General features: G+C 50.0%; 1 protein-coding gene across 1 annotated transcript in view; it reads left to right on the top strand.

Moving 5' to 3' along the window:
• The window catches only part of PRKDC (protein kinase, DNA-activated, catalytic polypeptide), a 131,138-nt gene that overhangs the window by 114,315 nt on the left and 3,922 nt on the right, over positions 1-12,901 (top strand). The window contains exons 72-85 of the mRNA XM_010838939.1: positions 18-192; positions 803-984; positions 1,596-1,776; positions 2,144-2,304; positions 4,113-4,324; positions 5,407-5,494; positions 5,578-5,721; positions 6,808-7,012; positions 8,163-8,230; positions 8,616-8,836; positions 9,040-9,132; positions 12,057-12,146; positions 12,318-12,389; positions 12,473-12,674. Coding sequence (XP_010837241.1) covers positions 18-192; positions 803-984; positions 1,596-1,776; positions 2,144-2,304; positions 4,113-4,324; positions 5,407-5,494; positions 5,578-5,721; positions 6,808-7,012; positions 8,163-8,230; positions 8,616-8,836; positions 9,040-9,132; positions 12,057-12,146; positions 12,318-12,389; positions 12,473-12,674 — 2,094 coding nt within the window. The remainder of the gene's footprint in view (positions 1-17; positions 193-802; positions 985-1,595; positions 1,777-2,143; positions 2,305-4,112; positions 4,325-5,406; positions 5,495-5,577; positions 5,722-6,807; positions 7,013-8,162; positions 8,231-8,615; positions 8,837-9,039; positions 9,133-12,056; positions 12,147-12,317; positions 12,390-12,472; positions 12,675-12,901) is intronic.

The raw sequence follows: 12,901 nt of genomic DNA, 5'->3' as shown, positions 1-12,901 counted from the left end.
CTCTCTCTCTCTCGCAGAACAATTTCTCACTCGCCTTGAAGCTGCTGAAGGAGCTGCACAGAGAGTCGAAAGCCCGGGAGGACTGGCTGGTGATGTGGGTGCAGGCCTACTGCCGGCTCAGCCACAGCCGGGCCCGGGCCCAGCGCCGGCCCGAGCAGCTGTGCACGGCGCTCAGGACTGCGTCCCTGCTGGGTGCGAGCTGCTTTCTGGGCGGCACACATTCTGCATCCTGTCTTCTCATCTCTTCTTTGTGCTGCTCTATCTGACATTTGGGAACTCAATTTTATAAAAATGTTTTAAAAGATAATTTTATTTGTTTTTGGCTGTGCTGGGTCTTCAGTACCACACGAGCTTTTTTCTAGCTGCAGAGGATGGGCTCTGGAGCACTCGGGCTTCAGTCACTGTGACATATGGGCTCAGTAACTGGCTCCCTGGCTCTGGAGCACACGTTCAGTAGTTGTGGCCATGGGCTTAGCTGCTTCTTGGCATGTGGAATCTTCTTGGCTCAGGGATGGGACCTGTGTCTCCTACATTGGCAGGCAAATTCTTTACCACTGAGCCACTAGGGAAGCCCTGTAAAATTTTTCTTAAATGTTTATTAGGTATTTGGAGCCAAGGTACTTTGTATCCTAATAATACTATTAAATATGACTTTTGGAGCTTTTATTTCTTTAAGTTTAAAATGTTCTTTTTAACACTTAGCTAAGTTTTGGGTGTAATAGTTTAATTATGACTATATTCTCTTTAATTTGTGTTTTTACTCACTTCTAAAAAATTTGTGTGTGTGTGTGTAATCCAATAGCTGAGAACACATTGAGCACAAGCACCCTGGCTTCCCGTGACCATCAGGTCCTCCTGGGTACGACCTACCGGATCCTAGCTGATGCTCTCTGTGACGAGCCCACCTGCCTTGCTGAGATTGGGGAGAGTAAGGCCAGGAGTGTCGTGGAGCTGTCTGGGTCCAGCTCGGAGGATGCAGACAAGGTAGTGAGGCTGGGGACCTGAGCTCCTTGTGTCGTGTGTTTGTCCTGACCGTGACGGTTCTGCTGCATGAAAGCAGCATCAGGTCTTGCTGTGTGCTTTTAACACGTAGCTGGCAGTTACACGCAACTGAGTTTGCCACTGGGCTAGTGACACGCTCCATGTGCTTCCTGTTCATTCGGATAACACCTTTCCTTTAGTGTCAAGAATGAGGAGTCTGTGTTGATCCCTGCGGACAGTTTTTCCATGCACTTTGCTATAATCTTGCCACCCATCGTTATCCAGACACCCCACTAGCTTGTGGGGAAAACCAGCTTTTCTGCTTTTTTGTGTAGCAGCTGCTCTGTTGGCTTTTTCAGGTGATTCTGTATTATCAGTAATTCCCATGTGCTCCTCATGTCTCTTGTGTCCCCAGCCCTTCCTCAGCCCACTCTGGGGCCTGGGGGCCCACCTCGTGTTGTCTTTCAGGTCCTGAGGTTGTATGAGGCTCGTGTCTCTCCTGGTCTGGCACTAGCAGCTTTGTGTTCACTGGTGGCCCATGGGGCCCAGGTAGGGAGGAAGGTCCTCAGGAAGCTCTGGGCCCACTCACAGCTGTCGGGGTCTCTGAATTCCAGGTCATGGCAGGTTTATACCAGAGAGCGTTCCACCACCTTTCTGAGGCCGTGCGGGCAGCAGAGGAGGAGGCCGGGCCCTTGGCACGGGGCCAGGGCCCTACAGCCGGCGTGACCGTGGCTTACCTGACACTCGCCGAGTTCTGTGACCAGCAGCTCCGCAGGCAGGAGGAGGGCATGTCCGGTGAGCCTCATGTTGTGTCAGCGTGCAGTTTGTTTGAGCGGCAGTGACACGGACACACCCTGTGGCCTGCCTGTGACCAGTGGCAGGGTGTCTCTGTCCCCTCCTCTGCTTACCTGACGCGAGTATGACCGGCTCCTGTGGCCGCCCTCCTTTGCAGCCCAGGACTCAGATGGCTTCACCCAGGAGTAGGGGTCAGCCCCTGAGAGAAGCCCTCACACGTGGCCCAGGACCGCCTGCTCTGCTGCAGTAGTTGCTGCAGAGGGAACATGATAATTACAACATGCAAGCCCTGGGAAGTGAGCGTCAGAGTCGGTCACTGTGTCTGCCTGGGGGTAGTGACCGCATCTCCCCTCTTCTGTCCCACTAGTCCTTGGGTCCGCAGAGCTGCTCACATATCCAGCTCTTGTGGTGGACAAGATGCTGAAGGCATTGAAGTTTCACTCGAGCGAGGCCCGGCTGAAGTTCCCCCGGCTCCTGCAAATTGTCACACAGTATCCAGAGGAGACGCTGGGCCTGATGACCAGAGAGGTCAGTGTGTTCATTCCAGCAGCCGGAACTTGATAGAACTTATGTCCAGACACGCACCATGTATGGGGCATGGGTGATGGCTTTTCCTAACCACCGCTTTCTGCTCCATCCCAGAACATGTGTCAGTGAAACGCTGAGAGTGAGCTCCCAGGCCCTGCTTTCCTCTGAGGGTGCTGGTGTGAAGACTCCGTCTGCAGGGGGACCCGAGGGGCAGAGAAGGGGCGAGGCTGGCACATGACCCCCTCTCCCTTCAGGGCCGAGCCTCGTCTGTCGCATCCCGGGCCTTATGCTCAGCTCACTGTTTGGCAGTGCCACATTTTGGCAGGGGACGTTTTGGGAGCCAGCCCACCACACCCTGCATCTCAGCGACCCTGAGGGCTCCTGCGAACATCCCACTCCCCTGCTCATGTCCCGTGCTGGCCTCTCTGCTGGGGCTGCGCTGGGGCAAAAGGGAGGCAGGGTCCTCAGAGAGGCTCCTTAGTGACTTCTGTGGTGCTGTAACTGGAAAACTAGGCCAGGCTTTGAATTGACAATGTTCAGAAAGGGTGACACAGCACTGTTAGCTGGGCACAGCAGGCTTGTAGATGGTGCTGTCACCGAGCTCAGAGTCAGTGCTCTGCGCACTTGGATGGGTGAGCATTTCAGTAGGTGCAACACAGGAAATTAAGGTCAATTTAGTATGCAACACACAGGCGTTTTTCTTAAAGATAAGTAAAGAAATTTCAATAAGTTATTTCATTTTTCCCCAAATCATATTTATATATAATAAAAATAACATCTTGAGTTTGTGTGGAAACAGAGCGGTGGGTCTATATCAAGACCCTTGAGAGAGGCAACTGGCCTCGCGCTGCGGGTTTCCTAAGCTGCCCGCCCTCCCTCGCTTTACACCAGTGTTTCAGGTGTGTCAGACTTTATCCTGAAACAAACGGCTGGAAAAGCTTTGGAGGAAAACCTGAGCAAAATTTAAAAATGATCTTGAAGTTGAGAGACAAAAACCAGGGTCTCTAAAGGAAAATAATTTGATGCTCCTATCATTTAAAAAAAAAACAACAACCGTATACAAAGTTTAAAAGAAAACTCAGAGAAAGATATTCGCAACACATAGTGGAGATAGAGAGCAATTGTCCCCGGTCTCCAAAGTAACAGACTAATAGAAAACAGGAGATGCTTGCGTGGTTAGAGTATGTGAGGCCAAGACGCGCAGGCTTCTAAAAATGAAACATGCAAATTATAATCACATGCTTTTTCATTTCTCAGATTGACAATAAATTTTAAAAGTTGATTGTCCTCAGTGTCAGAAAGGATTTTGGAAAAGACTTTTAGAGGTGAACATTTGAAAAATCTTCTTGGAGGAAAATCAGTGATTTTTACTGTTAACATTAAAAGTAAGCAGGGAGTTAGGAATTTCTCCTGTGGGCGTATAGCATAGGTACAAAGAGATAAACATGCAGGGATGAGCCCTGTAGTATTGTCTGGAAAGCAAGACCTGCAGGCACCCTAAAAGTTGATGATGGAGCACAAGTGAGATGACGTGGGATACAGTACAGCTGGCGGAAGGAATGACGTAAATCTAAGGAGAATCAGCAACAGCGGTTCTGTCTGCTTCCCTTCTTATGAAGAAAGGGGCCGTGTGAGTGCCCAGAGAAGGCTCGTGGCGGGTCAGAACCGAAAGGGCAGGAGAAGGCCAACCTCCATCAATGCGTCTGTCTGCTTTTACGCTGACAATCGCAAATGCAGGTGTGCTTTGATGTTGGACACACAGCCCCTGTGTGGGGAAAGAACATTAAATGCCCTGCTCTGTGTTGCAGATCTCTTCTGTCCCTTGCTGGGAGTTCATCGGCTGGATTGGCCACATGCTGCCCTTGCTGGACAAGGAGGAGGCGGTTGCCATCCAGCGCACCGTGGAGGACATTGCTGACCACTACCCGCAGGCCATCGTCTACCCGTTCATGATAAGTAGCGAAAGCTACTGCTTCAGAGACACTTCTGCTGGTCATAAAAACAAGGAGTTTGTGGCCAGGTGACAGAAAAATTAGGTCGCTCAAACACTGAAAGGTTGTAAAAATGACTGTGGGCCAAGCAGACACACGGACGCTTATGTTTGTCCTCAGATGAGTTAGCGCCGCCCTGGGGCGGGAGGCCTGGGCGTCTGCAGGCTGGGTGCATCCACCTGGAGTGTTACTTGTTGTAGAATTTCTTTCCTTTTGTAAGCACAATTCATCTCACAGTGTTGGTCAGGAGAGGGTTGCGCTAAATGCTAGTGATCCCTTGGTTGAGACAGACTCGAGATGCATTCTGAAATCAGTTCCTGAAGTTGTTCTGAAATTGAAAGTCTCTGGGAAGCCCCTCTTAATTAGGACTTGCAAAATAGCCCAGATGTTATCCTTTTGGCTTCTTTAGTTGATTGGTGAGTGAGCACACAGGCAGTGGTGTTTCGCTTTAGAAAGAGGACTTTGGTAGACACCAGTGTTGTAGCCAGCCTTCTGTGTCAGGAGCTGATGTGCCTAGTTATTTAGAGTGGTGAGCTTCTGAGTGGCAGTGTGGGGGAGTGCAGTGCCCTGATGGGCTGGCCACGCACCCACCGCCCCATGACGCCCACCACCCTGTGGCACCCACCTCTGTCTCAACAGAGGCAGCTGTAGCGTGATCAGTTCCTTAGAAAGAGAACAGTTGCAAGTTTGTTGAGAAAGGGACCTTTTAACCACAGAAACTGTATGTGTCAGTTTGTGTGCATCAGAATGTCGAGGATTTGCTTTCTTTTTTTTAATAAGTATCTTTTTTTTTTTTTTTAAGTTCATTTACTTATTTGGCTGCACTGGGTCTCAATTGCAGCATGTGGAATCTTTAGTTTTAGTTGCAGCATGTGAGATCACGTTTTCCGACCAGGGATTGAACCCCAGACCCCTCGCATTGGGAGCACAGCATCTTAGCCCCTTGTCCCACCAGGGAAGTCCCTGTTTTAATTTTTAAATTGCTCCTTCCCTGGACTAGGTAGCTGGTTAAATATTTTCTTATATATAAATATAGTTATATACACATAAAAATTGTTGGCCTTGATCTTTGGAAGACGTTTGAGCACCTAAACTTTAATTTTTGTAACAGGATTAAAGCTAAGCTGGATCGAGAAGGCGTGGTTCAGGATTTCATTAACGCCCTGGAGCAGCTCTCCAACCCTGAGATGCTTTTTAAGGTGAGGTGACAGCTCCTGGCGTAACTCACGGAACTCAGTGCGACTTGCCTGTGGTCCCGCTTGATGTGTCTTTCTCTGCGCAGGACTGGATGGAGGACGTTAAGGTTGAACTAGGGAAAACACCTGTGGATAAAAAGAACATTCAGAGAATGTATGAGAGGATGCATGCAGCCCTGGGAGACCCACAGGCTCCTGGCCTTGGGAGTTTTCGAAGGAGGTTTATCCAGGTACGTGGATGGCAGGCTCCTCGAGATTACAGAGTCGTGTGGAGACCAGGGCTTATATTTGCTGGTTCGTTGATAATTCTGGTTTTAAAATGTCTGTTGCACTTGTAAACTTTCATTAGATCTGTGACTTTCTGGTAGATATTGATGGCATGTTTGTAGGTCAGATAGTGGCACATTTATTACATTCTGTTCTTCATGGCTAGATTCTTAGATGTACAGGTTAAGTGTGGTTTAATCTTCTTGGTTCTCAGAGTGATCCTGGATACCACACATGTCTGCACCATCACCACTCAGAATCCCAGATGGCAGGTGGATGGACCGCAAGGCTGGCAGGGTTCAGCAGAATTTGGGTGTGAGGTCAGGCAGGGGCTGGCCCAGGGGCGACCAGAGAGGGCAGCAGAGTAGGTGCTGCAAGCGGTCACAGAGCAGCCTTCCAAGGAGAGGAGGGGCCCGCCCGCTCCTCCTGTGGAGGGCTCCTGCGGGGTCATACCCAGGTCAAGCCCGTTGTCACTCTGCACACTGGGTTTCCTTTCCCTCCTGCTGAGCCCATCAGCTCTGACCCAGAAACTCTGGCCTGACTGGGTCGAGTATAGCCTGCTGCCCGCCTGGGCAGAGCCCCTATAGAAAGAAACCTTGCTGCAGCTGCAGCCACGGTTTGTCCTGAGGTTGGTTTCTATTACCTGGGACCATCCATCTAGAACTTTCTACTTCATCACAAATCAACACATAATTTACATCAATTAAAAGGTTAATCCACCAGAACAGGGTTGAAACATTCAAGGAAAGTGAAACTGTTGATTAAAGGCACAGGAAAAAAGCAATGTAACTGAGTACCTATTTGTTATAAAGATTTATAAACCTAGAACCTTTCCAGGAGTCAACTTCACATTATTATTAAAGATAAATTAGATGGACGTGTGTATACTACTGTGTATACCATAGGTGACTGACGAGAACCAACGGTATGGCACAGGGAACTCTCCCCAGTGCTCTGTGGTGACAGCAGAGACTAACACTGTGAAGCAACTGTACCCCAATAAAAAAATTTTTTTTTTTAATTTAAGGTAAGTTTATTATTACTTTCAGGCTTTTGGAAAGGAATTTGATAAGCACTTTGGGAGAGGAGGCTCTAAACTCCCAGGCATGAAGCTCCAGGACTTCTACACCATCGCTGGCTCACTACTGGAGAAGATGCTCAGGGCCTCAAATGCGCCGGGGAACCTGAGGGAATGTTCTCCCTGGATGAGCAACTTCAGGGTGGAATTCCTGAGAGCGGAGCTGGAGGTCCCTGGTGAGTTCACCTGTGTGTGGACAGCACGGCGCTGGGGAGAGTCGTGCCAGAGCAAGAGCCTCTGTCTCTAAGAGGGTGAAATCAGAATCATGACAGTTTTCTGTCTTTTTTTGAAAAGATTTTAAATTCTACATGTTTTTCATCATGAGGAAAATCTGTAGTTTCTATGATCAGTACACTTAAGCACATTACAAGTCCCATCCCATTCCTGAGGACGAGTGCTCAGCTGGCCCCCTGCTGTCGTGGTAGCTAGTAATGTCCTCAGAACCTGCCCACGCTTTGCCCTGCAGAACTTTTCTTCAGAAATAAAATTCAGGCAACCCCCCGAGATGCTGTGTGTTTTATTCCAGCCCCTGCAGCAGAGCACATCAAAGCGGGTGGCTGCCCAGTGACGCATTGTAAGTGCTGTGTTTATACCACACTGTGCAGTGGCCTCCTGTCTACAAAACAGAGTACATACGAAAGTTAAAACACACTGTTTCTGAAAAACGCCATCTCCTGGCAACTCAGGGCCGTCACCAAGCCTCCATTTGTAAAAACGGCAGTGTCTGCAGAGCAGTGAGATGCAGTGTGCCTGCACCCCGCTTCTCTGGAGACGTGCTGGTCCCACCTGAAGTGAGGGGGGTGATGGCACCTGACATGCCTTCAGGAGGGGCTGGGGACTCTGCAAGCAGGCGGCAGCAGGCTGGCCAGATGTGGGCACTGTGATCCCCACATCCCTTCTTCCCCCTGGAATTTGCCAGACAAAAAATGTTATAGTACAGTGACTTGTATCCTTACTCCAGTGGGGGGAAAAAAGATTTGGAGAAACACTTCTCTTTGTTATTATTAACAGCTATGCATCCCAGACTGTGAGTTTCAGGAAGAACGTTGAAGCATAGCCTCCTGATACACAACGTGACTAGAATTGGGGCTGAGGTGGGGGTGGGGGGCTCGCCCAAGGCCCTGTCTCCCCATTTGCTTCTGCTCCACCAAATAGGAAGCAACATCCATTAGTCAAACGAGAAATAACAGCATTTTTAAAAAATACATCCACTGAAAATTTTGAGTAACATTTTTCTCCTGTTAGACTGGGGGAGGGGGATGAAGTGGGGTGTGAAGGGCATGTGCTGTCCCTGCGGCCTCTGAGGTGGCTCTGTGTCCATCCCAGGTCAGTATGATGGCAGAAGCAAACCAATGCCCGAGCACCACGCGCGGATCGCAGGCTTCGACGAGCGGGTAGGTGCCAGTTCCACCGGCTCCACGGCCCGGGGTCGGCCCCTCGGTTCACTCCTCACATTGGTCTCAGGCGCATGGAGTTCTGTGAGAGTTGTGTTATGAGTTTTCTGATGGAATTTACTGGCCTTAATATAATGTTTCACTTTCAACTTCAGTCATGTGTAAGGGTCTAGTAGACTTGAGGCATCAGCTCTGTGTGTGTCCATTATAGACGTAACGCAAGTGGACGTGTCGTGTGGCTTGTTCACGAGCACGCGTGTTTGTCAGTGTAACTCGTAATCAGGGCAACCAGGGGCCCCACAACCTGTCACCCACCTGCGTCCCTCTGGGGACGAGACCACCCGGTCTCTCAGCTGCACCTGAGGATGCTGTTCAATCTCTAAAGGTCAAAGTGATGGCCTCGATCAGGAAACCCAAGCGCATCGTGATTCGCGGCCACGATGAACGGGAGTATCCCTTCCTGGTGAAGGGCGGCGAGGATCTGCGCCAAGACCACCGCATCCAGCAGCTGCTCCAGGTCATGAACAGCGTCCTGGCCCACGATGCCGCCTGTGGCCAGAGGGGCCTGCAAATGACCCCCTACCACGTGGTGCCCATGACCTCCAGGTGCGGCTGCCCCTCTGTGGGGGTGGGGGGCTGCCCTCTGTGGGCGGGGGCAAGGGACAGTTCGGGTTTCAGGTGTCACAGGACAGAGAGCAGCAGCACAGACTGCTCTGCTGTGAGGCTCCTCCTCGTGGAGGAAGCGAGAGCAGAGCTGTTGTATAGAGAAGGCCGAGCAGCGGGGGCTCATGACTGTCCCTTCCTTTCAGGCTGGGGCTAATCGAATGGATTGAAAACACCTGCACGTTGAAGGAACTTCTTCTGAGCAGCATGTCGCGGGAGGAGAAGAAAGCCTACACCAGGTGACCCGAGGCCCAGGGCCCATCTCCCACTCCACCTGGCTGCCCCAGCCCACTGCCCCCGTCCCTGGGCAGGACTCCTTCACCCCGTGCCTGCAGGGACGTTTTCAGGCCCTTTTCATTGCTGCCCTGCCCAGCCTGTTTCAGTCTGCCTCTAGGTGGGTGAAGATGACCTGGAGTCAAGGTTTCTAAGCAATCATTCACTCACTCATGTCCAGTCGTTCAGTCATACCCGGCTGTTTGCAACCCCATGGACTGCAGCACTCCGGGCTTGCTTGTCCATCACTATCTCCCGGAGTTTGCTTAGACTCATGTCCATTGAGTTGGTGGTGCCATCTAACCATCTCATCCTCTGCCTCCCGCTTCTCCTCCTAAGTAGTAGCTGCATATATTTTATCACAATCTTTAAAAAAGAATTAACCTTGAACAAAAAGAAGAGTGTTTGAAGAAGATAAAGCAAATAATAAAATTTCAGCTAACATTTAGTTACATGTTTTCTGTGGCACCATTCTCAGTTTTTACTGTGTATGAAGTTATTTTTTACCAAAACTTAACATGGTGAGTACTACTGTCCCCTCTGTGCAGACAAAGCAGCTGAGGCTGGAGAGGTGAGGTGTCCCTGGTGTGTAAGGGGTGCAGGTCAGAGACTGCTGGGCACGGGTGGGTGACTGGTGGGTGTAGGTTAGTGCATGTGAGTGACTCATGGGTGTAGGTCAGTGCAGGAGGGTGTAGGTCAGAGTATGTGAGTGACTGGTGGGTGTAGGTGGGTGACCGGTGGGTGTAGGTTAGCGCAGGGGGGTGACTGGTGGGTATAGGTTAGTACACGTGGGTGACTGGTAGGCGTAGATTAGTGTGTGACTGGCTGGTGCAGGTGGGTACAGGTTAGAGCAGGTAGGGGACTGGTGCTGAGTTCCAGGTCAAGATACAACTTTATACTTTCCTTTATCCTTTTTTATTTTCCAAGTTTTCGATATGTACTTTTGTAATCAGTAATTAAAAAAAAATTGTTCCTTGTTTCTGTAAAGAAAGGAAAGAACAGTGTGGCTTACAGCCATTTTGAAGTGGGAGTCAGCATGTTTGGGGACCAGCAGGAGGATGGTGGGGAGGAGACAATCATAGAAGGCCTCGGGCCTCTCCTCCTCCTCAAAGCATTTGCGTAGGAGCAGCGCTCTTACCCAGGGACAGGAGCCTGGTGGGCAGCCGTCTAGGGGGTCGCACAGAGTCGGACACGACTGGAGCGACTTAGCAGCAGCAGCAGCGCTCTCACCGCCTCTTACTTAACGTAGGAGCACTGCTCTCTTCAGACTCTCACGCCTGGGTAGTAGTTGCTACAGAGTGTTTACCCACTTTAAATTCCAATCACTGGAGTCCTTTGCCTGAAATGACGCCTGCTGTCCCTGGAGGACTGCGCCCGGGGTCAGGAATCTGCTCTAGGATCTACTAACACGCAGTGAGCCCAACTGGCCCCACAGCCCCACTTGTAAGGTGAGAAAGTGTGAAAAGCACACTGTACACAGATGTCCATGGAGTGTGAAGTGCTTTTCAAATTGGGCTTCCCTGGTGGCTCAGCTGGTAAAGAATCCGCTTGCAATGTGAGAGACCTGGGTTCGATCCCTGGGTTGGGAAGATCCCCTGGAGAAGGGAAAAGCTACCCACTCTAGTGCTCTGGCCTGGAGAATTCTATAGACTGTATAGTCCATGGGGTCGCAAAGAGTCAGACATGACTGAGTGACTTTCACTTTCAAATAGGAATCATATAAATTGGAGAAGGCAATGGCACCCCACTCCAGTACTCTTGCCTGGAAAATCCCATGGACAGAGGAGCCTGGTGGGCTGCAGTCCATGGGGTCGCTAAGAGTCAGACACGACTAAGCGACTTCACTTTCACTTTCCACTTTGATGCATTGGAGAAGGAAATGGCAACCCATTCCAGTGTTCTTGCCTGGAGAATCCCAGGGACGGGGGAGCCTGGTGGGCTGCCGTCTGTGGGGTCGCACAGAGTCGGACACGACTGAAGCGACTTAGCAGCAGCAGCAGCACCTTTTTAAAACAGCCCCCTATTCCTAAAATCCTTGCCATTTTTTCCCTTAATTTGTACATTGCAATTTTCCTGCCTACACATTTTTGTCCAGTTGTAACTGAAAGAGAATTTAGTTTGAAATCATCTCTTCCTGAAATTAACTTAGTAGCAGCTCAGAAAAGCTTCAGGGAAGTGATTTGATTACTAAGTAGTACATGTAACCCTGTTTCATCTTCAGCTTTTGATACAAACCCCAAAGTGGCTCTACAAGCTCTACAAGCTGTTTCCACCTGTCCAGACACTGCCTTTTGTCTGTGAAGCGTCACTGAAAGCAGCTTTTCAAATTGAGCTCACCTCCATCGTCATTTAAGAAAATGCTTTTTTGCACTTACTCTGGATTTTGTCTGTATTTCCTTATTGGAAATGTTTTAAGAAAACGTGTGGCAATGTTTAAATAATGACAGAAGTAGACAGTCTGCCATCAACAAGTAATTTGTGGCTGTGTAGTTTGTTAGTGACTGGCCTGCTGTGAACAGGTTGTCTGTGGTGCTGCCGTCCTGCTGGGAGGGGTCCCCCCTCCCCGGGGCCTTCGGAACCATATGCCTGCATCATCAGCTCATTTTCCTCCTCTGTGTGAAGCGGGATGTCACTTGTATCTGGTGGTCTATCCCTGCATTTTTGCACAGGAAGTAGCCATGGGTTTTGAGGAGTGATTCAGAATGAATAGTGGTATGTTGTTCTTGGCCCAGGGTGGCAGGAATGCAGTGTCAATATTAAATATGATTTAAGTCATATTTGTTTTTCCTGCCTCTTCACTATTTTGCAGTGAGTCCCTGGTGGTGGGGCCTCTGAAGTCAGCTGCCCTCGATACCTTCCTAACATTGGTTCTCTTTCTCCTGCATGTTAGTGACCCCCGGGCGCCTGCATCTGAGTACAGAGAATGGCTGACCATGATGGTGGGAAAGTGTGACCCTGGGGCCTATGCCCTCATGTTCAGGTACGTGGTGTTCTCATCCCCTCGTTCCAACTAGTTCATTCTTCTCAAAGTTGTACATTCACTTTGTTTCTGAGAAAATTTTGCCTTGGAGTGTCAGTTTAACAAAAAATTTTAAATTTTAAATCATGGGAAGTTTGTTCTAATCAGACATTTCCTATGATTAAATCATAGAGTAGCTAATCGCACTGAAGCAGTCACATCTTTTAGGAAAAGAGAAAGTAGAGTGCCTGCAGATCTCTTAAAGTAAGTGCCTTTCTGACTTTACACCTGTGGGGGAGGGGCAGGGTTGGGGCAGAGGCCACATGACCGTCCCCTGTCCCCTGTAGGCGGGCCTTCCTGAAGATGAGCACTGGCCCCGAGGCCTTCTTGGCCCTTCGCAACCACTTCACCACCTCCCACGCACTCCTGTGCGTTGGCCACTGGGTTCTGGGCATTGGAGATCGGCATCTGAACAACTTCATGGTGAGCCTGGAGACGGGCGGCGTGATCGGGATTGACTTCGGACACGCGTTCGGCTCTGCCACCCAGGTGAGCTCGCCCGGCTCTGTGCTGGGGTGGACCTGTCGTCAGCTTTGTGAGCCGTCTATGGACAGTTGGCCTGCTGTGATCATTAAAGTGGCCATTCTTGCAAAATGGGAGAGTCTCAGCTTTGTATCAGCCTCATTCAGGTGATTGTAGACGGTGTGCTGATAGATTAATTACATCACTTGCTCCTGTAAAAAGGTAGGAGGCTCATCAGAACGTCTTGCGTGGAT

Source organism: Bison bison, unplaced genomic scaffold (assembly GCF_000754665.1).
Source record: "Bison bison bison isolate TAMUID 2011002044 unplaced genomic scaffold, Bison_UMD1.0 scf7180017864108, whole genome shotgun sequence".
NCBI classification, from domain to species: Eukaryota; Metazoa; Chordata; class Mammalia; order Artiodactyla; family Bovidae; genus Bison; species Bison bison.
This window is presented reverse-complemented; position numbering and strand designations above follow the sequence as displayed.